Raw genomic sequence first — 26,854 nt, forward strand, 5'->3', positions numbered from 1 at the left:
TATCCATTCAAGATGCATCCAGAATCCAACCTCTTCTCCCACCACTCTAGTCCTAGCCACCATCTATGTTGTCTGGTCTCCTGCTTCTCTTCATGCCCCAGTGTAACCTATTATCAACCCAGCAACCTGAGTGATCTTTTTAAAACATAAATCTAATCCCATCGCTCTGCTCAGAACCACACAAAGCCTTCCCATCTCTCATCTGCCTATGACCCTCAAACTCTACATGAGGTGGTCCCCACAGCCTCTCTAATTTCATGTCCTATTACATGCACCCTCATGCAGTCCACTCCAGCTGTTCCACCATCTTTGTTGTTTCTCCAACATGCTAGCCACTCTCCCATATCAGGGCCCTGCCCTTGCTAGTCCCTCTGCCTGAAATTCTCTTCCCCAGATGCCCACAGAGCTAGTTCCTTCACGTCCTTCAGCTTTTTACCGAAAGTCACCTTCTCAATGAGGTCCTCAGGCCACCCCATCTACAGTTTCAATCCTACCCCCTCATATTTCACATTCCTTTTCCATTCTTTGTTTTATTGCCTTAGCACTAATCATTGTCTAATATATTACGAATCTTATTTATTTACCTTTTTATTGTCTGATTTCTCTTACTGGAATGTAAGCTCCATGCAAGCAGGGGTGTTGGCTATTTACTGAATTCCTGTATTTGAAGCCTCTAGTACAAAGTCTGACATGTGTGTTGTGTGCCACCACAATGTAGTAAGGATTAAACATTTTTTGAATAAATTTATATATAATCTGTGTAATTTACTCCTGCATCATGAAGGAAAAGCACAGAGTAGAAAAGGTCACCCCACTAAAAAAAGGTCACCATCCTCTCTCATATCCCAAGGACCTCACCTGTACAGAAGTACGCCCAACACAGGTATAATCTGAACTCTGTATCCCCAGCCTCCAAGTCAAGAACCTGAGCCAAGGACCTCTGTGCTGTCTTCTGTAAGTTTCCACCATCGCCCAGCTCCACCCATACCACCTGTTCTCAGGGCCTCTATCTTTTCCAGTTCCTCACAGCTGGGGCCACCAATGCCGTACCCAAGCCCACCCAAGGCTGTTAATAATCAATGCTCGGATTGCAAGAGGATTTTTTTAATTACAAGGACAACCAAGAACATACAACCAAGTAGTTTGCAACCAACGTAATTAAGTCCATCTTTCTTCCATCTAGGAATTAATTCTTCCATTAAAACAAACTGAATTTGTTTTTGTTACAGTACTCAATACCTTGAGAAGGTCTATCCCTGTCTTCTATATAATCAGGATCTCCATATAGGATATAGTTGTTGCTGTTCCCAAATGCACCTCACTACGTAGAGGCAGTCTATCTTCTTTGAAGAAGCCATTATGATCTCTGATGCGTCTCCCTTTTTAGCAGCCTATTGATCTACCAGCTCCCAGCCAGCCACTACACCACTATGGACCACTATGGATGTGTATAACAAAAGCTGATCCAGGCATGCTGCTGGTGTAGAGGCATAAAAGTCCTTCTTTGGAATGGTAACGACTCTGCCAACCCAGAGAGATTAAACACCGCTTTCTAGTTTGAAAAAAAACCCTGAGAAACTATAGGGCTTAAAATAAACACATACAGCAAGAGACAATTATTCACAGTAAGGGTTATCCACCATTTCATGGGACTCACATGACTCCGTAATTCATCAATACTTAAATTTGAACAATTAAAGCCAGTATTTCGAAACACAAGTTTAATCAGAACGCCTACCCAATGGTTACTACTGAATGTGCTATATTGAACTTTGACCTTTAGATAACCTGGGCAAAAGATGCTAGAAGTCAGCATAGGTTTAACTGATGTAAACAGGGAAATGTTTCTTTGATAGCAATCATTATTCAACCTCATTTAAAGCCAAAAAAATGGCAGCATTTATAATCATCTGCTGAAAGCACAAAAATTACTCTACTTATCCCAACGAGATAGCAATAGGCTAGCCTCTTATCAGATCTTAGGACTCACGGGGCAGTCCTGAAGGCTTGACTGACTGTGAGATGGCCCAGCCTGAAAAAGAGCAGCTTGTCATTTCCAAAGAGAGCTGGCTCCTCTGAGGGTCTCTGCAGAGTAGCCATCTCTCACAGCCGGTTCTGAGGGACCCTCAGAGTAGCCATCTCTCATGGCCGGTTCTGAGGGACCCTCAGAGTAGCCATCTCTCATGGCCAGTGCTGAGGGACCCTCAGAGTAGCCATCTCTCATGGCCGGTTCTGAGGGACCCTCAGAGTAGCCATCTCTCATGGTCAGTGCTGAGGGACCCTGTGGAGTAGCCATCTCTCACGGTTGGTTCTGAGGGACCCTCAGAGTAGCCATCTCTCATGGTCAGTGCTGAGGGACCCTGTGGAGTAGCCATCTCTCACGGCCAGTGCTGAGGGACCCAGTGGAGTAGCCATCTCTCATGGCCAGTGCTGAGGGACCCTGTGGAGTAGCCATCTCTCATGGTCAGTTCTCAGGGACCCTCTGAGTAGCCATCTCTCACAGCCAGTGCTGACCTGGATGTGGTGATCTTCATAAGCAAAATGTGACGCCAGGACGTCTTTCTGTCCCTGAATTCCCCTGCAGGGAAGGCTGCTTTCTGAAAGTAATGTTGTCCAGCCACAACGGAGCCAACTGTGCCAGAGAACCGGAAACAGGACACTCAGCACATTTCCCCAAACATCACTGTCAACTTCTGAAAGTCACGAAAAGGGAACTGAGGTAAAAACCAGAGAGGAGGCGGTTACAGACAGCTTGGCCTCTGCTTTCCAGTCATTGTCTGACTGAAATCACTCCCGAGGAGATCGGAGGAGGCTTCAATGAGACAACCCAAAAGAACTCCTGATGATAAATATCGTCAAACCTGGAAGGGGATCCTGAGGGAATGGTCAGAGCATTTGGAATTCAGATATGCCCACAAAGGGCCTAGGGCAAATCTGGAAATTCTATCCATGATTTGTTGTTGTTCGGTGTTTTGGAGTTCATTCGCACTCATAGCGACCTCACGTGATGGATTAGAACAGCCCCACAGGGTTAGCCCTGGTGGCGCAGTGGTTAAGCACTCAGTTGCTAACCGAAAGGTCAGAGGTTTGAATCCACCAGTCACTCTGCAGGAGAAAGATGTGGCAGTCTGCTTCCATAAAGAGTCAAAAAAAAAAAAAAAACCAAGTCATCAAGTCAATCTCAACTCAGAGTGACCCTATAGGACAGAGCAGAACTGCCCCATAGGGTTTCCAAGGCTGTAATCCTTACAAAAGCAGACTGCCACATCTTTCTCCCACAGAGTGGCTGGTGAACCACTGACATTTTGGTTAGCAGCCAAGCGCTTAACTACTGTGCCACCAGGCTCCTTCTGTAAAGATTACAACCTTGGAAACCCTATAGGGCAGTTCTACTCTGTCCTTGGTCGCTATGAATCAGAATCTACTCCGGGGCAATGGATTTGGCTTTGTTTGTTTTTTAATCTTTACAGGAGCAGTTCACCAGGTCTTCCCCCACCCCAGAAGAAATGGGGGTAGCCTTCTCATAACCTAGTGATGCTACGGGTGGGAGGACCTCTCTAGCAGAGACATGAAGAGCTAGACAGAAAGTGAGCAAGATCATAAAGAAGAGCCCTGATCCAGACAGCCAGGCTTGGAATTTTCCGCCGTGAATCAGAAGGTGCTTTAAGTAAACACAGACCTTAACAAAGGAAATCACTTGAAGTTTACCAGCTGTATTACCAAACAATTCACAGCAGGGTTCCTTTTCATAGTGAGTCTCCCTAATCCGATGAAATGATGAGTCTTTGAAACTGAGATTCCCAGGTCTACCCCGTTAACCTAGATAAACCTTCACACGTTCAACAAAATACTAAATACCTATTACGGCCCATACATCACACCCATGTATTATGCAATACATGAGGGATAAAAAGATGGATAAGAAATAGTTCCTGGTCTCACAAAAGGAGAGAAACATGTGGGTGACCCAATGAATACGACGGGCATCACAAGTGCAGGGAAGGAAGCAGGCTGGTGTGTGATGGAGACCTAAAAGGAGGTGAGAGGACATCAGGGAAGGCTAGGAGATGGGTCCTTAAGCTGGTTCCCGGAGGATAAGCAGGTGCTGGCCAGGCCACCTGGCGGCAGGGGCAAGGAGGGAAGGAGGTCTCCAGGCAAAGGAAGTATCGTGGGCAAAGGTTCCCAAGGTATACACAGCACAACCCATGCGGGAGCCTGGGAGTCCTTCCCGGCTGGAGCAGGGTGTGCTGGTGTGGAGAGAGGCAGGGAGAAGAACTCCATGAGAAATAAGGAAATGCCGAGATGGGGGTGGACTGCACTGTAGATCTGTGAGTCCTGTGAACCGTAGTGAGGGCCCTGGACCTTGTCCTGATGGGTAGTCCATGGGAGCCAGTGTGCCTTTTAAGCAAAGTGATGGCATGATTAGATTTACGTGCAAAAAAAAAAAAAAAACACTAGCAAGAGATGGGATTAACCGTAGAATGCTCCAAGAGTCCAGGCAAGAGGGCTGAGCCCTAAGGGCAGAGGCCCTGTTAGAATAGCATGGGGAAGGGCATAAAAGTCTCCTGCATGGAGACTGGATAGGAGGCAAGCAGCCCTAACGATGATGCTCAAGTTTTTGGCTTGGGCAGGGGGGAGGCAGTGATGCCATTCCCCTGGTTGGGGGAAAGTGAAGGAGGAACGTGTCTGTGGGAAATGAGGGGACTGGCAGGGATGTCCAAGTGCAGATGTCCAATAGGCAAGACATTTGGATGGGAAGTCTGGGCAAGAGAGTCCCAGCGTAGCGGATCATCAGCATAAAGGGGTGAGACCCACCCAGGATAGGACTGAGATTGCTCAAGGGGAATATGACCAGTGAGAAAAAGGGAAGTCCTGGGGCACACCCACACAGGCTGAGAAAGAGGTGGTCCCGAGGGAGGGGAATAAAGCTAGACAGGAGCCATCCAGGGTCGGGCTGGTGAGGAAGATCGATGGCAGGGACCTCTGAGTACCCTGGAGGCCAAGGGGAGGAAGGGAAGCATGGTAGGCCAGGACTGTTGACAGAATTGTGACCACCTTCCATACAGCTTGTGCGTGGGGCGGGGTGGGGGAGCGCAGGGGACATGTTTGTTTCAGATCTTGTGTTTTGTTTCATTGTTTGAGACATAAAACGTCACAGATGCTTCTGCCACCCAAGTGCTCTTCCCAATGCCATTTCTTTCTGCTTCTTAACAAAGACAAACATCATCCTTCATTTTGTGTCTAGCAGTCCAGTGCATTTTTTCTATACAAAATGCAAATATGTTTCCACAAACAATATCCAATATTGTTCCACTTGTCTTTGAACTTTATGTAAATAGCAACATACTCTACGTCATTCGGCACCTTGCTTTTTTCATTTAAGTTTCACGTGTATTCATTTGGAAACATAGATTCATTACGTTTATTTTAAATACTGTGATAGTCTCCATTGTATCCGTTCATTTTCCGTTTTCCCATTAGTAGACACTTGTTAGTTGCCACCAAGTCAGTCCCAACCCCATGTACAACAGAACAAAATGCTACCCTGTCCCATACCACGCTCATGATCATCAGTACGCTTGAGTCCACTGTTGCCTCCCAACCTAGGGGGCTCACCTCCCAGCACTATATCAGACAATATTCTGTTGTGATCCACAGGGTTCTTCATTGGCTAATTTTTAGATATAGATTGCCAGGCCTTTCTTCCTAGCCTGTCTTAGTCTGTAAGTTCTGCCAAAACCTGTCCCTCATGGGTGACCTTGCTGGTATTTGAAACATCAATGACAGAGCTTCCAGCATCAGACCGACATTCAAGTCACCACAGCATGAGAAACTGACAGACAGGAGGTGGTAGAGTGGATGCTTAGGTTTTTCCCTTTTGTTTGTTTATTTATTATACTGTTACAAACGTAAGGAGCCCTGGTGGCGCAGTGGTTAAGTGCCCGGCTGCTAACTGAAAGGTCGACAGTTCGAACCTACCAGCTGCTCAGCGGGTGAAAGATGTGGCAGCCCGCTTCCATAAAGATTACAGAACCAGCTCAACAACAATGGGTTTTTATTATGAACGGTGGTGCAAGGCCATTCCTGAGCGTGTTTCGTGCACTTGTGAGCACAGAGCCAGGAGCAGAGGTGCCAGGCTGCCAGGTGTGTGTGTCCAACCTCAGCAGACAGTGCCCTGCTGCTGGCCAATAGTGGCGCCATTCCCACACACAGAGCTTCTTGAGGGCACCCACAATCCAGCCCATGGGGCCCGCAGAACACTCCAAGGCCTTGGGGAATAGAAGCCATGCTGCCTCAATAGAAGAGCTATTACAAAGACAAGAGAAAGCCAGGGGGAAGCCGACTGAGAGGACCGTGGGAGCAGATCACGTGTCCCGCGGAGTGAGGGTCAGAATACACAACAGCAGGGCGGCTTAAGACACAGGAAATGATATAAATTTATGAAGCTGACCCAATATAAATTAAATTGCCTTTTCTTGGCCAAATACTTTGATGCCAAAATAAAATCAATTGAAATAATTCAGATACTGCAGTCTCCCTTAAAAGCAGCAAATCCGTTGAGCCTCTTTGAATGCCAAGAGCAGCTTTCACTTTTGATCATCACCTATAGGCCACCGCTGGCAACTCCGGTAACGGCCCTTTCAACACCCTCTCAGTGCACACAAATTTGTAGAACAGAAACCTTTTTCATCTTTGAGCTGCCTCCTCCCTGACACCACGTGCTCCTCAAGGACAAAACCCAAAACCCATGGCCGTGGAGTTGATTCTGACTCATAGCAACCGTACAGAACAGACTAGAACTGCCCCCATAGGGTTTCCAAGGAGTGGCTGGTGGATTTGAACTGCCGACCTTTTGGTTAGCAGCCGAATGCCTAACCACTGCGCGACTGGGACTCCCCTTGAGGGCAGGAACTATGGATTTCACACAGGAGCCTCTGCCCCGAGTGAAGTGCCTCAGAGAGGGGCAGCTGGACAGACATTTATAGAATAAATACAACAAGGTACTCTTCATCATACAGTGACTTTAAATGACCCGAGAAACGTGCTTATTACTTATAGATCGGTGCTCTTTAAAAGCTTTGTTTATAAAAATTTTACAAAGATCTCATGTTTCCATGTAAGCCCCAAGAATGCAGGAATTGCGCCTGTCCTGGTAACTGCTGTATCCCCAGCACACCCCGACGAGTGCCTGGCACCAAGTAAGTGCTCAGCGAGTGTCCTGAATGAATGAAGGCCTTGGCTAGAACGTATCTTCTACCTACTGACCAGGAATTCAGTTCCTCTTCTGGTAACTTTTTTAAATTTGTTAACCCCAGTATAAACCAGCGGTCGCCGTCTGGTGGACTCTGACCCACAGCAACCCCGTGTGTGTCACAGTAGAACTGTGCTCCGCAGGGTCTTCCATGGCTGATTTTTTGGAAGTAGATTGCCAGACCTTTCTCCCAAGGCACCTCTGGGTGGACTCCAACTTCTAACCTTTGGTTAGCAGGCGAGCCTGTTAGCCGCTTGCACCAGCCAAACCAGAAACCAAACCCATTGCCGTCAATTCCGATGCATGGCTACCCTACAGGACACAGTAGAACTGCCCCATGGAGTTTCCAAGGCTATAAGTCTTTACAAAAGCAGACCGCCTCATCTCTCTCCCGTGAGGCAACTGGTGGGTTTGAACCACTGACCTTCTGGTTAGCAGCCAAGCACTTAACCACGTCATCTTGTATACTGGTCAGAAAGTCGTTGCTTTAGTTTCCCATATCTTCCTATTACAAACTGGCACCCAGGGATCACTTCAGGAATGTCTATCTACTTTTCTCTCTCTAGATCTTGCTTGCTTTTCCTCTTTCTTTGCTGCTCTCTCTCTCCCTGCACCAGTTCAACCTTTCTCAACAATGTTATCTATTACTCTTCATCATCTCAGTCTGACTTTCTCATCAAATGTTAAAGTGAAAGGACTTGGAGTCTATACAACTTAAACCCATAATTTCCCAGAGAAGGAAACCAGCCCTTTAAAATAATGTATGCACTCTCTCAAAAGCAGTTAACATCCAAGCAAGTTAGAATAAAATCAAATCGCCCTCGAAATCATACATTCCCCCCACCTCCATATTCATTGTTTGGGGTCAGCAGTTATAAAAACATCTGTAGCAGAACTATATGTGGGGGATGGGGAGAGGGTAAAGGATCAGACTAACCCAGACATGTTTGGGCTTCTGCCTGAAGTCGCAGGATTGCCCGTTAACAGCAGAGAGAGCAAAACTAAATTTTTACCTGCTAGTCCAAAGTGGAACATACAAAACTGACCCTCTAATTGATCCCGACAGACCCTTCTATAAAAGAATGAGACAGCTGACCTTCTGGAACGGAAATACGGCTCTCGACTGTGTGGACCAAATAAAGGGGCTCACCTGGATTCTCTGACGAGTTGATTCTGGTGCAGCTGACACAGATGTGGCACCTAGAGGAAGAATTCGAGCCAAACACACGTGATAACGGACCAGGAAGCCAGGGCCAAGTGTAAGCTCCTTTAGGCCAAGGACCCCGTTATGCCTCTGTTCTCTCACAACACCCAGCCAAGGGCTCTGCACACAACAGGGACTCAAAACACATCCCCTGGCCCTGCCTCTCGCTCTCCCCCGCCCCTGCATCTGCCCCCCGGGGTACTCCCTCATCAGGGATACCTCAGGATGACAGGGCGAGGGGTGGGTGTTAGCAGTGTGACTCAGTACATCAACACGTGGACACACAAACATACATATAGCCTAGGGGCCTGGGGATGCTCACTCTACACAAAACACCGGGGGTGTTTGCCAGCGAGCAGGTATGCCTGAGGTTTAAGATTTTCAGTCAATCTGCAGTTTTTCAGGACCTACTAAGTACAGAATGCCGTATATATACCAGAAGTTGAACAGTCCCTGCCCTCAGGAGCCTTTCAGTGAACAGTCAAGTGCATTCACCATTAACACCACCCAGGGACTCAACTCTATGGCAGCTGATTTTAGGAGTCCCTGGGTGGTGCACACAATTAACCACTCCGCTGTTAAGAGAAAGGTTGAAGGTTCGAGTCCACCCAGAGGTGCCTCAGGAGAAACGGCTGGTGATCTACTTCTGAGAGACCAGCCACTGAGAACCGTATGGGGCACGTTCTGCTCTGACACACCTGGGGTGGCCATGAGTCAGAAGGTGGTGGCGGCGGTGGCCCTTGGTAAACCCCCAAAACCCTCGTCTGCTTTGGGGTCTCCTCCTCTCCCCACAACACCCAGCGCCATCCCGTGTTACAAAACTATGGCGAGTGGAGCTATTTCGCTTCTGTCGTGCTTGTCCCTCTTCCTCTCTGTGCTTCCCAAGGGCAAAGATTCTTCACAGCTCTCTACCTCCCAATACGTCGACGCCGATTTGTTTATTGGGTATTATTTCTACTCCGCGTGTATTTATGCATCGTCTGTCTCTCCCTCCTGGAATGGAAGGGTCTCCATCTTCTGGAACGCTGGGCCTGATGCCTGGCACGTCGTAGGCCCTCGATCAATATCTGTTTAATAAATAAACGTGTCCCGCCTACCCCTAAAGGGGCAGTGGCAGTTCAGTGGTGGAATTCTCACCTTCCGTGGCAGAGACCGAGGTTGTATCCCCACTAACGCACCTCATGCACAGACGCCACCTGTCTGCAGTGGAGGCTTGTGTGTTGCTATGATGCTGAGCTTCCAGACTAAGATGGGCTAGGAAGAAAGGCCTGGCAACTGACTTCCAAATATCAGCCAATGAAAACCCCATGGAGCATAGCAGTCAGATCCTGTTGTGCATGAAGTCATGAGTCAGAGGCTGGCCCGAACGCCATAATAACAACAGCACCGCTATGACCTCAACATCTACCACAGCGAACAGAGAAAATGCTCCCAAAGTACATGGCAAAAGGCACGTGAGGTTCTGTCGGAGGGGGGCATGGAAGGGGGCCTCAAAATGAGGAGGGCGAGCACCCTAAAATCCTCTTCTTCCTTGGTGCTCCTTTCTGTCTGAGCACGGCCCAACTTGGTGAGATTCTAAAATGATTACTTCCTATTCTTTTTAAATGTGGGGACCCCACCCCACCCCACCCCAACAGATCCTAGGGTGACAGAGAGCGCAGCGGGTGAGTTCCCACACCTGGAGTGAAGACCCAAATCCTGACACCTTCGGCTCCTAACCAGGGGACTCAGCAAGTTATTTGACCTCTGTGTGCCTCAGTTTCCTCACTGCAGAGTAGGAATAAAAGTAATAACAATACGGCTACTAACCAAAAGGTCAGCAGTTCGAAACCACCAGCCACTCCTTGGAAACCCTATGAGGCAGTCCTACTCTGTCCTATAGGGTTGCTACGAGTCGGAATCAACTCGATAGCAACAAGTTTGGTTTGCTTTGGTTGTTATGGAGGATAACACCTCATGGGGTTGTTATGAAGAATAAATTAGCTAATGTATATAAAACTCTCAGAACAGTGCCTGGCATAAAGCATTGGCTCTTATTGATCTTTTTGACACCTGGTCAACTTTGTGAGTTATTTTTAATGGAGTTGAGAAGAGGGAAAGGGGAGAAGGGAGAGAGGCATGTGAGAATTCCGTGAGTCAATGGCGGGAAATGAAGAAAATACAGATTTATAGTAATTTATCATGAACAAATACTGGGTTTATCATGAACAAATACTGGGTTTATCATGAACAAATACCTTCTCCCCAAGACATTCAAATAGTAAAGTTTCTTGAAGTGTGGGATAATCTGGTTGAAATTAAGCCCAGGTTACCATGTTTGATTATTCTCATCTGAAACAAAGTATGTGCTTGGCAGGTTGGTTGGTTGGCTGGTTGGTTGGTTTGTTGGTTGGCTGGCTGGCTGGCTGGTTCACTGGTTGGTTGGTTGGTTTGTTGGCTTGCTGGCTGGCTGGTTGGTTCACTGGTTGGTTCGTTGGTTTGTTGGCTGGTTGTCTCGTTGACTGGCTGACTGGTTGGATGGTTGGTTGGCTGGCTGGCTGGCTGATTTGTTCAAAGACCATGGAGTCTCTATAGTGCCGGCCAATAGAACTTTCCATGATAAAGTGAATGTTCTATAATCTGCACAAGCCATACATGGCTATTGAGCATTTGTAATGTGGCCAGTGAGATTAAGGAACTGAATTAATCTTATTTAATTTTGCTTAGGTTTGTTTAAACAGCCACATGTGACTAGTGGCAGTCCCACTGAACGGTGTATCTACAAGGGATCTGAGTTCATGAGATCCATGGCCTGGCCCTTACCTGCTCTCCAGCTCCTCCTCTGCCCCGCAGCCAGAATCAGCACTCACAGGGGAACTGCCAGCTCTTACCCCAAGACTTAGGTACCTGCAGGCCCCTGCATCTGTAATAACCTCCCCGTAGCCCTCCACCTCCAAATTGCATCAAAATCTTATTCCCATTTCCTTTTCTCAGGGCAACTTTCCCTAGCTCCCTCCTACTCCCGTGACCCCAGTGGTTCCTACACTTCCCTGACTCTGTTTCTGTCCCTCTCTCATCTTCCTGCAGTCTCATTTACTTGCTGGCATCCCTATGACACTTCCAGACCCTAACAACTGTGAGGGCAAGGTCTTCCTCACCCTTTCATCCCAGCGCTGTGCTCATCACACAATACACAGGCAGTAAATATTGGCTCATTGTGTGATTAATGTTTAAATATGGGCAGTGCTTTCTTAAAATAACTTTCAGAATAGTGATAAACACTGTATGATTATGAACACTATTTAAGTCAAATTCTATTATCACGCAAATATTCAAATAACAGAAAAGTTCTTGGAGTCCCAGTTGAAGGTGTAGTGGTTCCAGGCAATATTAATGTACCATTTCAGTACAAACCAAAGACCATAAATGTTCCCTTAGAGTTCCCCTGGAACAAAATCCTAGGTGCAGCTCCTCCCTTTAAGGGCCTGGAAGGCACCTGTATTTCAGAAATTGATCCTGTCCCTGTTCTGTCCCCAGAGCTTGCAGTGACTAAGGAGGGAGTAGTCACAGATAAGGTTTAAAGGCAAGACAACATGAGGACCTGGTTGAAGACTCTTCATGGAAACAGTGAAATGGGAATTCAGGGGTCATTTGCCCTTGCTGCACCCCCTACCCAATCCAACCTCCAAGAAGCAGGTAATGAAAATCTTTTCTAACGTGAAAAATAACGGCTGTGGGTGATACCCATCTGTTCATGGCACATGTCATCCAAAAAAGGACTGGGTGCCTCCCTTCTTCTTTGGCAGAGGTTTTGCTCAAGAAATCTTCCTTTGGTCTCTTATGTAGCATCTGTTGCAATGTTAACCTGGCCTGACAGCCACACTGGTTCAATTTTTTTAATCTCAATTTTCTCACTAATCTTTTGTCTGGATGCCTACACCAAGACTCCTATGATTAAAATAAGCTCTTGACGGATACGTATCAGTGACCCTAACTGGTACGAGATATTTCCCAAGTACCAAGCGCCTGGTAGAAGTACGTGACAAACAACTGTCTTTCCTGCCCTCCAGGAATTTACAGCTCAATAAGGCGCACAGATAAATGCACAGTAAGCAGAACTGCGTCCTGGTGGGCACAGCCATCACAGCAGGACACGGAAGGAAGCGGACTTCAGAAAGAACTCGAATCCTAAGGGAGACTTGGCTATTGCTTTCTTATTAATTATGGGATTTTGTTTTGATTTTAAAATGCATAAACGGCACTTTCTAAGGTCAAGAACACTGATTTCACAAATGACTGAGTTCTCTGGGGCTACCTGGTCCCTGAGATAAGCCTCTAATTTTCCCATAGTATTGACAGATTTTAAACAGTCTCTCCTCTGGTTCTTTTCCCCTTGCCCATCACAACACATACACCCCAGAATTTTAATCTAAGAAGGTGTTTCCAAAAAGACAAAGGCCAAGATATCTTTTGAGGCTGCTAATGAATAAGGTAAGACAAATATCTTCCCCTAAAATGCCCTAAACTGGAATATAGAGATATCCGTTTCTTTTTTAACTTTTTTATAAAAATCCGCTCACCTAGAAAGAACACTGATTAATCTAGAAATTATGTTCTCTGTGCTACTAGAGTTGCTTGTGAATTCTGCTAGAATAAGATGTACTGATTTCCAAAACGTGTCTCTGGCTGCTTAGGAAAGGAAGGTGTGTTTTTCAAAAGATCATGTTTTGAGATTAAAAAATGAAGAGTGTGGCCTCAAGTCCCTTGAGATTTGTAAACCTGGCATGTCATCCATCTCAATAATACCTAAAAAGGATGTCAAATGGACAGAAATGGCCGTGGTAACCGGGTGCTGGCAGCTGACAGTGATCGCTGTATTTGGGGTGATGGGGAGCAGCATTTCCATTAGTTCAAGTGAAACACAATAGCCTGCCAACGCTAGGTAGTCGGGGATTCAATCCCCCCACTGGGCCGTGTCCATTTTCTTTGGCTGCAATTAAAAATCAGTCGATACAAAGTCAAAATGTTGTACATTCTTCTCCTATTCTTTTCCCCGTCACTGCGTTTCCAGCATCACCGGAAGAACATGTCACTATGGCAACCAATCCCTCTGGCACACAGACCAAGGCAACCTCTCTAGTCGGATCGCCAGGCAGAGCAACATGGAATCAAAGCCCTGAGTGGAACCCCCGGAAGCCATGAGCTCCAGCCCCCTGTCGCTAAGTTAACAGAGAATATTAACCAACACCAGATGGAAGGGCAGACACCTCTCTCGTTCTAGAAGACGTTCAAGGAAGAAAATTAAAGAAGCTCTTTCGGCAAACCCTGCCAGCGTTCATCAGTCAACATTAACACTAATTCTCCCTCACATTTCGACTCACTTCCTACCCTTTCTATTTTAAGGGAAGCAGAAAACGGAGGGTAAGACAGCACTATATAAATCTGAGAACCTGAAAACCGTCACAAAGTCACCTACTGTCAAAACGCTACTCCCGTTTCTCTCTTTCTAAGCCCAAACCCAGGCTGCTCTCTCCTGCAATCCTCCAGCATCTTGTTCACAAAGTTGTGGGGCTGCACATGGATCACCCTTCTCCTGAAAGAGCCTAATCATGAAACAGATGTGACTTGTGGCAGGTCAACACCCCCACAGCTCAATGGCTAAAATCCCTAGTCATTCTACAGACCTACAAAGCAAACATAAAGGTGGATTTTCTCTCTGGACCCACCTCACCTACATCTGAACTGGTCACCCAGACCAGAAGCATGGCTCGTTGCTCTTAAACAATCCACTTTTTTTTTTCTCAACAATTTTTTTCTGACCCATTTCAGCATCTTTATCAATCAAAGAATGAAATCGGTTTTCACGACTATTTTTAAAAAGCAGCAGCAAACCTCACTACATTATAATATGAAGAGACCCGAAGAACTGTTTTTCATGGGGGCCTGAAGGCACGCTGCAGATAACAGGGTTGTTTTCACCTTGGCATCACCACTGAATACTGGAAAAGAAGCCCGGGGAGAAACTGACTCAGAAAATGTGTTTGCACCTCATCTTCCCAGGATGCAGCTACCGAAGAAGGGCAACGTTCACACACATCCCAACAACACTGCAACGGAACAACATGTCTGGTGCCCAAAGTACGCATCAGTTAAGAATGACAAACTGCATCAGAGAAGAAGTTTTTAAAAATTAGCTCTGTGACGATATTCAAGTACCAGATAAAATGTTATCATTAAGCAAAGGCAGCTTGCTTTCTGTTTAGGTATAATTTGGATATTTTCTATATAAATCTTCTGAAACTTTGGTGTTAACCCAGACTTTTTTGTGTTTATTAGGCCCTGCTAATATTCTGTGCACACCAGTCGCTTTTGATAACCACTTTCTTTTTTTCCTCAAAAGGCAAAGTAAAGAACTGTGTTGGGTGCTGCTGGCCGGCAGCGGGCTTTGAGCCGCTACAGGGCAGAGGCCGTGATGTATGGCTGTTCATATGACCCGCCTGCACCGTGCCTGGTACGCGCGGCACCGAGCACGAACACCGCCTTCCGTCTCAAGCGTTTCGCCCAATACTTCTTGCTGAATCAGTTCAACATTCAAAACAAAGGTTCGGTTTAAGAGCCTGTCTACCCTTACCCTTCACTCTTAAAGGGTGTCCTCCTCTGCTAACAGCACGCTGTTAAAAGGTCCCCTTCCTTGCACAGGCTGACGAAGCGTTATGCCGGATAAGACCCCGGGACCCTGAGATTCTTTGGGGACCCCAGATCAGAGGCCTGGGGTAGAGAGGCCAGCCTCGGCCGCCCCGCATGGCCAGCGACCGGGAGGCAAGCTCCGGCCACCCCAAGGCTCAGCCGGGCCTGTGGAACAGGACGCAGGAGCCCCGAAGTCCACGGCCCCGCTGTGCCAGGGGGAGAAAGGCGCGGCCGCAGGGCCGCTCGCGCCCGATGCTTACCTTTGCGGATGAGCGCGGCGATGTCGGGGTCGAAGCCCTGGCGGTGGCACTTCCGCCAGAGGCCCATGTTGGTGGAGTTGTACTGGCGGCTGCACTCGTCCGCTGGGCTCATGGCGAAGAGCTGGCGGCGGTTGCGGGCGCGCAGGAGCTTGCCCTCCCAGCGGTCTAGGCGCGCGCGGCTGGCCCGCAGCGGCAGGTTGTTGTTGTTGTTATAGATGAACCCCGGGTCCACGCGGCGCGTGGTAAAGGCCTTGCACCGGTCCCGGTGCTTGCGCGCGTCCGTCTCGTACCAGTGGTCGGAGCAGATGGCCACGGCCAGCATGCCCAGGGCGCAGAGCGCCAGCGAGAGGCCGGTGTAGAGCAGCAGCCTGCCGGCAGCCATACCTCCGCCGGGCTACGCCAGGGGCATGTCCCGCGCGGCCTCGCCTTCCTCGGCGCCAACGAGCGGCGGGCGGCCGTCCCGAGACTGGCACCCTACAAAGTCCCGCTGCGCAGAGGCCCCGGCACGAGCCTGGGCATCCTCCGGTGCCGCTTCCCTCCGCGGTCGGTGGGCCCGGCGCTCCGCTGCCTCGGGCGGAGCCGCTCAGCGTCCGCAGTGGGGGCTCCTCTGTGCGGTGGCGGCGTGGTCCGCTCACCCGACCTCGTGGCGAGCGGCGCGGTCAGAAGGGCCCCCGACGACTGGAAGCGAGGATCCCGATGCGGCGGCCGCGAGGGCGACGTCCAGAAGCCGAGCAGCTGCCCGCGTCCTGCCTCTAGCCCGGCGCGCCCCCAAGTTGTGGCCCCTCCGAGACGGGTCTCTGGCAAATCTGTCCTCTGTCACTGCAGTCCCGGCTCCGTCGGCCCGGGCAGCGCTCAGACACGGGCGGCCCACGGGCGCGCGGCCCCCGTCGACCTTCCCCAGCGAGCTCCCGGGCCGCCGGCCACGGGTCTCGCCATGCAGGCGGCCCCTCGGGCCCACGGCGCGGACACCGGGCAGCGTTTGCGGGCGCGCCCCGGCCGGGCTGTGCGGCGACAGGCGCAAGGAATCCGGTGGGTGCGCGGAGCCGGCGCCTTCACCACCGCGAGTAGGTCGCGCGGACCCGGCGCGCAGCCGGACGGGCCGCGGGCCCCCGGGCCGTCATGCCGCTGTCCCCCGCGCCGTCTTCGTCTCGGAGTGTCCCCTAGCCGCTGCCGCCGCAGCCGCCTCACTTCGTCTGTTCCCGGCCGCCCGGGAACGTCCTGCCAGGCGCAGAGAAGGGCTGCGGGCCGGCCTTGCGCACCGTCCGCCGGGTCACTGCACTGTCGGCGCCGCCCAGCGGGTCAGCGGCTCGCTGGCTGCACCATTGTCGCCGCCGCCCGCGCGAGAGACCGCTGCACCCGCCGCTCCGCGAAGCCGGGCCCGGCGTCCCAATCCGGCTCCAGTGCCGGGCGCGCCGAGGGCGGGGCGCGGGGGGCGGCCCCGGGCGCGGCTGCCGGTCCGGTCTCCTGCTTCTGCCCACCCGGCTGGCTGGTGCCCGCAGCTGCGAGGGGACAGCTGCGACCGCGGGCTCGGAGCTTGGCTGCCGGGGCGGTGCCGAGAAACCGCTGCCCTGCGCTGAGGCGGGCGCTCGCCGGGCGCCGGGCGCTGCAGCCTTGGCTAAAGCCCACAGCCGCGACCACGAAGCGCGCAGCCCGAAGCTAGTGATGTCATCCGTGCAACGTGAGCCTCATCTCTTATTTTTCTAGGCTCCTTAAAGATAAACTGCACCATTTCCCAGGCACAGTATGTCTTCGGCCGTATTCTTGGAGCAGGCAAGTCAATGGTGTCTAGCTAGGTGTGTGCCCACCACATCCATATTCATGTACATATACATACGTGTGGCATGTAGCATGTTTACATGCCTTCTTATAAATACAGGCTGTCTCCTGCTTCTCCTGCCTCCCTCTTTTCACCCGTGCAAAATTCCCTGAATCGACCCCCGCTCTTGGGGCGCGCGGGCTCCCGCGTCCCTGCTCTGCCGCGGGTGTCCTGGGTGGATGTCGCCTATCTTTGTTTTTCCTGGGAAGCCACAGGCGTCACTGTGCAGGCGACAGGCGCTTCCAGCCTGGGCTGAGCGCGTCTACCGGGTTAGAGCGGGCACCCAACCACCTGGCGCGCACCCTACTACCACCTGTCCCCCTTCCTCTCTCCTAGGAAGAAAAACAGATCTAGCTGAGAGGGTCAAGACGAAAGGAGAGGATCTTAAGGGGGAAGGGGTGCAGGTAAACATATTCTGAAAATGCTCAGTGCACGCGCTCTGAGGCGCCGAGTGGGGAGACATGGGACCTGGGTGCGGGGTTTGTCCTTATCTGAGTGTGGCGACCGGATCTGGGCTTTGGGAGAGGGGTCTCAGGGAGGGGGCGCGGACCCCAGGCCTTACGTGGGCGGGCCCCAGGAGAGCCCCGCTTCATCCCAACCCCCTCCCCACCTTCGCCCACGTGAGACGGCGCCGCAAAGGCTGGGTGCCTCCCTCCCAGGTTCAAACCCTCGGCCTGCCCCCCAAACGCCCACCCCTCACTTTCACCCTCACCCCGAAGCCTAGGACCCGCGCTGCCGCGTACAGAGAGTGACGGCACCCTGCTTTGCAGAGCCGGCCTTGTGAACCCAAACGCGCGCATCTCCACCATATTCTTTTGTCCGTTTTCCTCCTCCCTGCGTTTCGAAAAGCGCGAAAAAAGGGTTTCAGTGCCACCTAGTGGGGGAGGGGCGTGCCTCTCTTTTCTTCCCGGATTCGGCCCTGGGATTTGCCGGAGCGACTCGGGGCCGGAGGAGGCCGCTCGCTGCCCGGCCAGGCTGGTGGAGCGCCTGCAGGCATGTGCCCTCTGCCAGGTTCCTACGCCCAGGGTCCCCTATGATGATGAGGCGGAGCCAAGTGACTATGGCCATAGTGGCTTTGCACCTTCCCTCTACCTTCCTCTGACCCATCCCCTTCCCGCAACCATAAAAATAGGGAAACATAGGTGCGAACACTTCCCACCAGTGCAGACAATGTCTTAGATATCTGGAGCTGTTTTCTCCCCTGAAGCCCAGAGCGCTTTTAGGGGAACAGGGTGCCTGCCTTGGATAGCAGGGAGGAGGCAGAGAGGTAAGGTGACATCCACAAGGGCACTTGACTGGTGAAACGGATTGCCACCTCTCCTTTCCTTGGAACCTGTGGAAGGAGGTGACCCCGGCCTAGGCCAGCCCAGCACTCCCCTCTGTTCATTTTGTCCTCGTCTTTCCTCCCTCTTCCATGCCTCCACCCCCTTTCTTGTTCTCATGTTTTAGCTGTTTTTCCTGGCCTGTGCCTTAGACCTGCTTCCAAGGATGTGCCTCACCACCCAGCTGCCCAGCCACTCACCCCACCATGCTCCTCAGCAACCCTGTGAGTCTGGCCTTGCTTGAGAAAGGGGCCCAAATGGTACACTGCCCTCCTCTTTACGGAACATCATTAAAATTCTATTTTGAAAGTTTTGTCTTCAATGATTGTCATGGATTGAATTGTGTCCCTCCAAAATATGTGTCAACTTGATTAGGCCATGATTCCCAGTATTGTGTGTTTGTCTTCCATTTTGTGATGTGTCGTAAATCCTAGCCTCTATGCCGGGGATTATGGTCCCTTTGGGAGTGAGTTGTCCCTTTTGTTAATGAGGCAGATTTAGTTTATGTTAATGAGGATTAGGTTATATTTGTTCAGGATTAGGGTGGGATGGCATCACCGTTGTCTGAGTCACACCTTTTATCTTACAAGTGATAAAAAGGGGAGAGTAGCGAGCAAAGCAGGGGGACCTTGCTACCACCGAGAAAGAAGAGCCAGGAGCAGAGCGCATCCTTTGGACCCAGGGTACCTGCACTGAGAACCTCCTAGAGCCATGGGGAGATTGATGCCAAGACAAATGACATCTCCAAGGAATGCCAGGCTCACAGATGTTGAAAGAAGACAAGGACCTTCCTCCAGAGCAGACAGAGAGAGAAAGCCTTCCCCTAGAGCCAACACCCTGAATTCAGACTTCTAGCCTCCTAAATGGTGAGAGAATATATTTCTGTTTGTTAAAACCATCCCACTTGTAGTACTTCTGTTATAGCAGCACCAAATAGCTAAAACAATGATATCCTAAGAGATACGTGAAACATGTGGATTTGCAGCCCCCTTTGAAGTGAAGTGCAGTTTTCTTAGGCAGCTCCACACCATTTGGAGGATGACCCTGGTCCTCAGGGTTGAGAAGATGGTGGACTCTTCCTCTAGACTACATGACTGTGTGACCATGTTTCTTCATTGGGTGACCTAGGCTTCTTCCCTCTATCTTTTTACAATTCCTTCCACCCCAGTTAACTACATCATCACTGTCTCCAGATGTCCAACCCATCCCTCCTTATTTGCACCAACACTGTCCTGGGATTGTAGAATCTCAAAATTGACAAGACTTCAGAATCACCCACACGATAAGAAGGAACTTCTCCTGGAATGTTTCCGAAAAAGTGGTAGACCAGCTTCTGCTTGCACGCTCGCGGTGATGGGCAGTCCTTCTCCCTTCAAGCAGCCCACTCCACTCTCGGACAAACACATGATTAGACAGTTCTTCCTGGTACTGAGCCTTATCCAGGTCCCTGTGACTCCTACCCACTGGCCTTTGTCTTTGCCTTTGAGAGGCCCACGGATGATGTCTGATCCCTCTCCGGTATAATGGTCCTTCTTGTACTTGGCATCAGCCATCATGTTCTCCCTATGTCTTCTTCCCTCCAGGCCAAAATTCCCTTGTCTTAACTCTTCTCTGGTTTCTGATACCTCCCAGTTGTTGGTGCTCTTTTTACGCAACACCTCCATGATCATGCAAACCTATGAAGAAGAAAATTTGGTCCTTTTGTCCAGTTTTTAACATGACCTATGTAGAAACACTGCGAGCCCCACTTCCTCTTCTGGGAGCCCACAAGTCACCTCTTTTCATAAGCTATCGTGGGATGGCATTAAGATCATTGATTTTCAGTTTGTGAAATCTACCTTTTGAGAATTTGGAGTTCCATTCGGAGCACACCCCTTCCCTTTATTTGGCAACTTTCATGTTGTTGTTAGTTGCCATCAAGTAGATTCCGACTCACAGCGCCCTGACGTACAAGAGAATGAAACACTGCCCGGTCCTGCGCCATCCTCATGATCATTGTTATGCTTGAGCCCATTATTGCAGCCACTGTGTCAATCCATCTCGCTGAGGGTCTTCCTTTATTTTTTCCTGACCCTCTGCTTTAACTAGCATGACGTCCTTCTCCAGGAACAGGTCCCTCCTCATAACATGTCCAAAGTACATAAGATGAAGTCTTCCCATCCTCACTTCTAAGGAGCATTCTGTCTGTACTTCCAAGACAGATTTGTTTGTTCTTCTGGCACTCCATGGTATAGTCAATTGAAAGGCATCAATTCTTCTTCAGTCCTCCTTATTCATTGTCCAGCTTTTGCACGAATATGCAGCAATTGAAAAGACCATGGCTTGGGTCAGGCACACCTTAGTCCTCAAAGTGACGTCTTTGCTTTTCAACACTTAAAAGAGGTCTTTTGCAGCAGATTTGCCAAATGCAATGCATTGTTTGGTTTCTTGCCTGCTGCTTCCATGGGCGTTGATTGTGGATCCAAGCAAAATGAAATCCTTGACAACTTCAGTATTTCCTCCATTTATTATAATGTTGTTTATTGGTCCAGTTGTGAGGATTTTTGCTTTCTTTATGTTGAGACCTAATCCATACTACCTAATCCATACTGAAGGCTGTAAGTATGTAAGTGCTTCAAGTCCTCTTCACTTTCAGCAAGCAAGGTTGTGTCATCTGCATATTACAGGTTGTTAATGAGTCTTCTTCCAATCCTGATGCTGTGTTCTTCATACAGTCCAGCTTCTGGGATTATCTGCTCAGCAGACAGGTTGAATAAGTACGTTGAAAGGATACAACTCCGACACATACCTTTCCTGATTTTAAACCACGCAGTATCCCTCATTCCGTTTGAACCACTGCCTCAGGAATACAATTAAGTACTCTGCAATTCCCATTCTTTGCAATGTTATCCATAATTTGTTATGATCCACACAGTGGAATGCCAGCAACTTTCGTGTCTCCAAGATTTCTCTAAGGTCAACACAGCAGTTCAGAGGCATCACTGATGGTTCTCTCAGCTTCCTGGAATACAATGCCCACAGGGAGCTTTCTTGCCATTTCTTCACCCATCGTGAGCTGTCTTCAGTTACTAGCCATCATACTGGTTTGCCCTGCACCCTGCCTTCAGTCTGAGAATCACTGTCCTTGACTTCATCAATTGGAAGCAAAAAGTAAGTTGATGAGCTGTGCTTTCTCTTTGTCCTCTATCAGTGTTACACCATTTGTCCAGAAAAAAGCCCCCATATGTATTCTATTATTATTATTATTGTGCTGTAGGTGTAAGTTTACAAATTAGTTGCTCATTAAACAATTAATGCACAAATTGTTTTGTGGCATTGGTTGCCAACCCCACGATGTGGAGACACTCTCATTCTCCACCTCAGGTTTCCCAGTTCCATTTGTCCAGTTTTCCTCTCCTTTCCTGCCTTCTCATCTTTGCTTTTGGGCTGGTGTGCCCATTTAGTCTCGTACACATGGTTAAACTACACGTGTCATTATTTGTTTTATACCAAACCCGTTGCTGTTGAGTTGATTCTGACTCATAGCGACCCTATAGGACTGAGCAGAACTGCCCCATATTGTTTCCAAGGAGCACCTGGTGGATTTGAACTGCCGACCTGGCTAGCAGCCTAGCTTTTAACCACTACGCCACCAGGGTTTCCAGCGACATTATAGGCCTGTCTAATCTTTGGCTGAAGGTTGACCATGTATATTCCTATTCCTGTTGTCATAATTAAAAGTTTCACTTGTACAGTTTGGCCATTATTTGTAACCCCAAAGTCATTTTTAACATTAGCATTCCTTACATAATTCCCCAAGCCTGTGTTTATGCTTCAGTAGGTATCCTTCGTTCTTCCATTTTGAACATGTTCTAAATCTCAGCTCGTCAGAGAGTTGCACTGGTTTGCTTACTCCCTTCCTTCTTTTCTTCTCCATTACCGTCATGATAGCAACAGTCTGCTTCAGGCTCTTTTCATCTCACCCCTGGGCATCTAAGTCCTTCCCTTATTTTTATTTTCTTCTTCCTCCACCACTATTGTTGTTAGTCGTTAGTCAAGTCTGCTCCAACTTATAGCGACCTTATGTATAACAGAACAAAATGTTGCCAGGACCTACACCATCTTCATGATGGTTGGTATGTTTGGGTTCATCTTTAGCACTACATCAGATAATATCCTGTTGTGATCCACAGGATTTTCATTGGTTAACTTTCAGAAGTAGATCAGTAGGCCTTTCTTCCTAGTCTGTCTTAGTCTGGAAGCTCCACTGGAGCCTGTCCACCATAGGTAGCCTGTCCACCATAGGTGGCCCTACTGATATTTGAAATATGGGTGGCATAGCATCACAGCAACATGCGAGCCAATGCAGTACGACAACCTGACAGATGGGTAGTAGTCCTCCACCACACCACCATATTAATCCTCTTAAATTCTACGGTTAGCCTTTACTCTACATTCTGTGGTAGTTCTAGCTTGCCTGTACAGTAAAGCTCAAACCCTTTAGTTCCGCATCCCCACAAGGCCCACAAGGCTTGAGCCCGCTTCCTAAAACCAGCCTCCACGCTCTTTCAGACACACCCTCCGTTCTAAGCAGGGAGCCCTCTAAACACATCTCGAAAGCCCCCACCTTGGCTCCATTCCTCTTGCCCATAAAATATTTAACTCTCTGCTTTTTAAACGTCTTACAATTACAGGTGCCTCCCATCAATAGGTCAAATAAATAGCATTTGATCGCCTCACTAGGAGCTGAAAAGGCAGCCAATTAAAGCCAACAAACATGCTTGATGTTTAAAAGCTCTCCCCGAACTAGGAATAGTTTAAAATGAATGAGATCATCTAGTTCATAAAGAAATATTTCAAACGAGTAGGGGAAAAAAATTAACGCAACAGAAAAATGGGCAAAGGGCATTGAAAGACCCTTTTCGAAGAAGAAAATCAAATGGGAAATTAACATATGAAAAAACTTCAACCCCACTGGTAATCTGGGGAATGCAAATTTCAAAGAAAATAAAATACCGCTTTCCACCCATCGGATCAGAACAAAATTTACAAGTCTGTTAATGTCAGATGTTGGCCAGGCTAGGGAAACATGCTCTCAGGACTCTGGTGACTGTACTGCCGTTTCTGAGAAACTTGGCATAGCTTCTACGTGAAAAATACGGATTTCTCATGACCCAGCAGATGTACCGCCTTGACGGCACACAACAATGAAAGCTAGAAACCGTTGCACTAAAGGGAAAAGAGTGTTTTTAGTATCCTCCAATTCATGTAAAAAAAGAAGGGGCTTGTATAGGGTTTCCAGAGAAACAGAACCAATAGGAGATACAGATACAGGTAGATATAGGTACAAAAATAAAAAATAAATTGCTGTTGAGTCAATTCCAACTCATAGTGACTTTGTAGGGCAAAGCAGAACTGCCCCATAGAGTTTCCAAGACTGTAATCTTTATAGAAGCAGGGAAGCAGACTGCCACATCTTTCTCCCACAAAGCAACTGGTGGATTCGAGCCGCCAACATTTCAGTTAGCAGCCAAGTGCTTAACCACTGCACCCAGGGTTCCTTAGGTATAGGTATGGGTATGGTATAGGTACAGGTACAGGTATAGATATAGACACAGATTTATTTTCAAGAACTGTCTCACATAATTATGGGGGCAATGGGCTGGAAATTCCAGTGGGATTTCTAGGTTACATTCCTGAGGCAGAATCTTTCTCCCTCAAGACACTTCAGTTCTTAAGGCCTTCAACTTATTGGATAAGGCCCACCCACATTACTGAGAGTAATCTTCACTTCCCCAGTCGTCTTTTGAGTGCCTTCCAACCCGAGGGGCTCATCTTGCGGCACTATATCAGACAATGTTCTGCTGCTATTCTTAAGGTTTTCATTGGCTAATTTTTTTTTTTTTTTTCAGAAGTAAACCACCAGGTCCTTCCTCCTAACCCGTCTTAGCCCGGAAGCTCAGCTGAAACCTGTCCGCCATGGGTGACCCTGCTGGTATTTGAATACCGGTGGTATTTCCAGCATCACAGCAACACACAAGCCCCCACAGTACAACAAGCTGACACACGGGTGAGAGTACTTAGAGTCAGCTGATGGTAAATGTTAATCACACCAACAAAAATACCTTCACAGCAACATTTAGAGTAGAATTTGACCAGGGTTGGGCACCACAGCCCAGCCACGTTGACACATAGCATTAACCATCACAGAAATATAAGGGAATATATGTGTCTGCCCCCTTGTACAAAATGGAAGAATGAGGGAAGAACCAAGAAGCCAAGCAGACAACAGAAAGCCATCACCAACCTGTGGCTGGAGCCAGGCTTACTCCTACATTCCAAGGGCCCGGGGCAAGAGTACAGACGGAGACCCACTCTAAAAAAAAAGTCTAAATGTTCAAAAGTTGTAAGTCGAGCTGACCAATTTTGAAATAAAAATACGTTCTCTCCTTCTATCTTGACAAACACCTTTAAGGTGACAAAAGTTTCAATTAAGTGTAAAATTCAACATGATAAAGGCAATTAATGACACTGAATTGCACAGGTAAAAATATTGAAATGGCAAATGTTTTTTTAATATATATACTTAACACAATTAAAAAATGTGAGTGTAAAATTGTTTTTTGTCTGAATTTTGTATGTCAGCAAAATATTGAAGACCACTGAATTAATTATTACGGCTCATGTCTGGGTGTTTTGTTGACAGGTCAGTGACAGTCTGATGAGGAATACAATAAAGGTATTTATAACTTATAAATTATTATACATACATTTCATGAGACTTTTCTTGCCTTTAATTTCAGAAAAATCAGTAATTCTGTTATAATCAAGGTTTTCTCAAAATGTATATGCTCGGGGGGCGGAGCCAAGATGGCGGACTAGGCAGACGCTACCTCGGATCCCTCTTACAAAAAAGACATGGAAAAACAAGTGAATCGATCACATACATAACAATCTACGAACCCTGAACAACAAACACGGATTTAGAGACGGAGAACGAACTAATACGGGGAAGCAGCGATTGTTTTCAGAGCCTGGAGCCAGCGTACCAGTCAGGTACGGCACAAGCACAGAGAGCTGCTCCACCCCCTTGAACTAACCCCAGGAGGAGGACCAGCCGGTTCCGCGGCGGCCTGGGATTCAGCCGGTAGGAGAAGTCCCCAGGAGGCAGTGACTGGTCTTGGAACCGGGAGAGCAGCGTCCCAGCCAGGGAACCATTCCGCCGGGATTTGGACTGGACGCAGGTACGGCATAAACACTGAGAGCTGCTCCACCCCCCTGAACTAACCCCAGGAGGGGGCCCAGTTGGGTCCCGCGGGCGGCGTGGGACGCAGCCCGGGAGGCAGTAACTGGTATTGGAGGGGGGAGCACAGCGTCCCAGCCGTGACACTCGGTCACGGCACAAGCACGGGGAGCTGCTCCACCCACCTGAACTAACCCCGGGAGGCGGCCCAACTGGTTCGCGGGGGCGGCAAGGCAACGCGGCTGGAGGGACGAGAAGTCCCCGGGAGGCAGCGACTGATTTTGGAGTCGAGAGTGCACCATCCCAGTAGGGGAGGCTTGACGCTGGGCGTGGGGCTGGAAGCGGAGGATCTGACCGTGACTCCAGCGGGCCAGACCCCCCGGGGGCAATCTCCACACAGCCAGCACGCATAGGCGACGTGCCCCACGGGAATCTCAGATATAATAGTCATTCCAAGCAAGACAAGCAACTCTGGCTATATTCTGAGGTGCTACACTCCTAGCTCTCTGATCCCTCCCCCACCCTTCCCAGGCGGCTCCATTAACATCCGAATAGCCTGAGCCAGAGGGAGAACTCTGATAGGGATCTGACTGCAGTTTTTTTTTAGCGGATTTTCTGGAAAAACTAGTTTCCCAGTGATGGCTCGGAGACAACAATCCATATCAAACCACTTAAAGAAGCACACCATGACAGCTTCTCCAAGCCCCCAAACAAAAGAATCAAAATCTTTCCTAAATGAAGATAGAATCCTGGAATTATCAGATACAGAATATAAAAAACTAATTTACAGAATGCTTCAAGAGATCACAAATGAAATAAGGCAAACTGCAGAAAAAGCCAAGGAACACACTGTTAAAACTGTTGAAGAACTCAAAAAGATTATTCAAGAACATAGTGGAAAAATTAATAAGTTGCAAGAATCCATAGAGAGACAGCATGTAGAAATCCAAAAGATTAACAATAAAATTACAGAATTAGACAACGCACTAGGAAGTCAGAGGAGTAGACTCGAGCAATTAGAATGCAGACTGGGACATCTGGAGGACCAAGGAATCAACACCAACATAGCGGAAAAAAAATCAGATAAAAGAATTTAAAAAAATGAAGAAACC

General features: G+C 48.7%; 1 protein-coding gene across 1 annotated transcript in view; it reads right to left on the reverse strand.

Annotated features, from left to right (window-relative positions):
- Positions 1–16,288, reverse strand: part of TMEM178B (transmembrane protein 178B) — a 386,507-nt gene extending 370,219 nt beyond the window's left edge. Inside the window, exon 1 of the mRNA XM_010599766.3 lies at positions 15,383–16,288. Within this exon, the coding sequence (XP_010598068.2) occupies positions 15,383–15,764 (382 nt within the window). The 5' untranslated portion in view covers positions 15,765–16,288. The remainder of the gene's footprint in view (positions 1–15,382) is intronic.
- Positions 16,289–26,854: the final 10,566 nt, after the last annotated feature.

The sequence above is a fragment of the Loxodonta africana genome, chromosome 8 (assembly GCF_030014295.1).
Source record: "Loxodonta africana isolate mLoxAfr1 chromosome 8, mLoxAfr1.hap2, whole genome shotgun sequence".
Classification (NCBI taxonomy): Eukaryota; Metazoa; Chordata; class Mammalia; order Proboscidea; family Elephantidae; genus Loxodonta; species Loxodonta africana.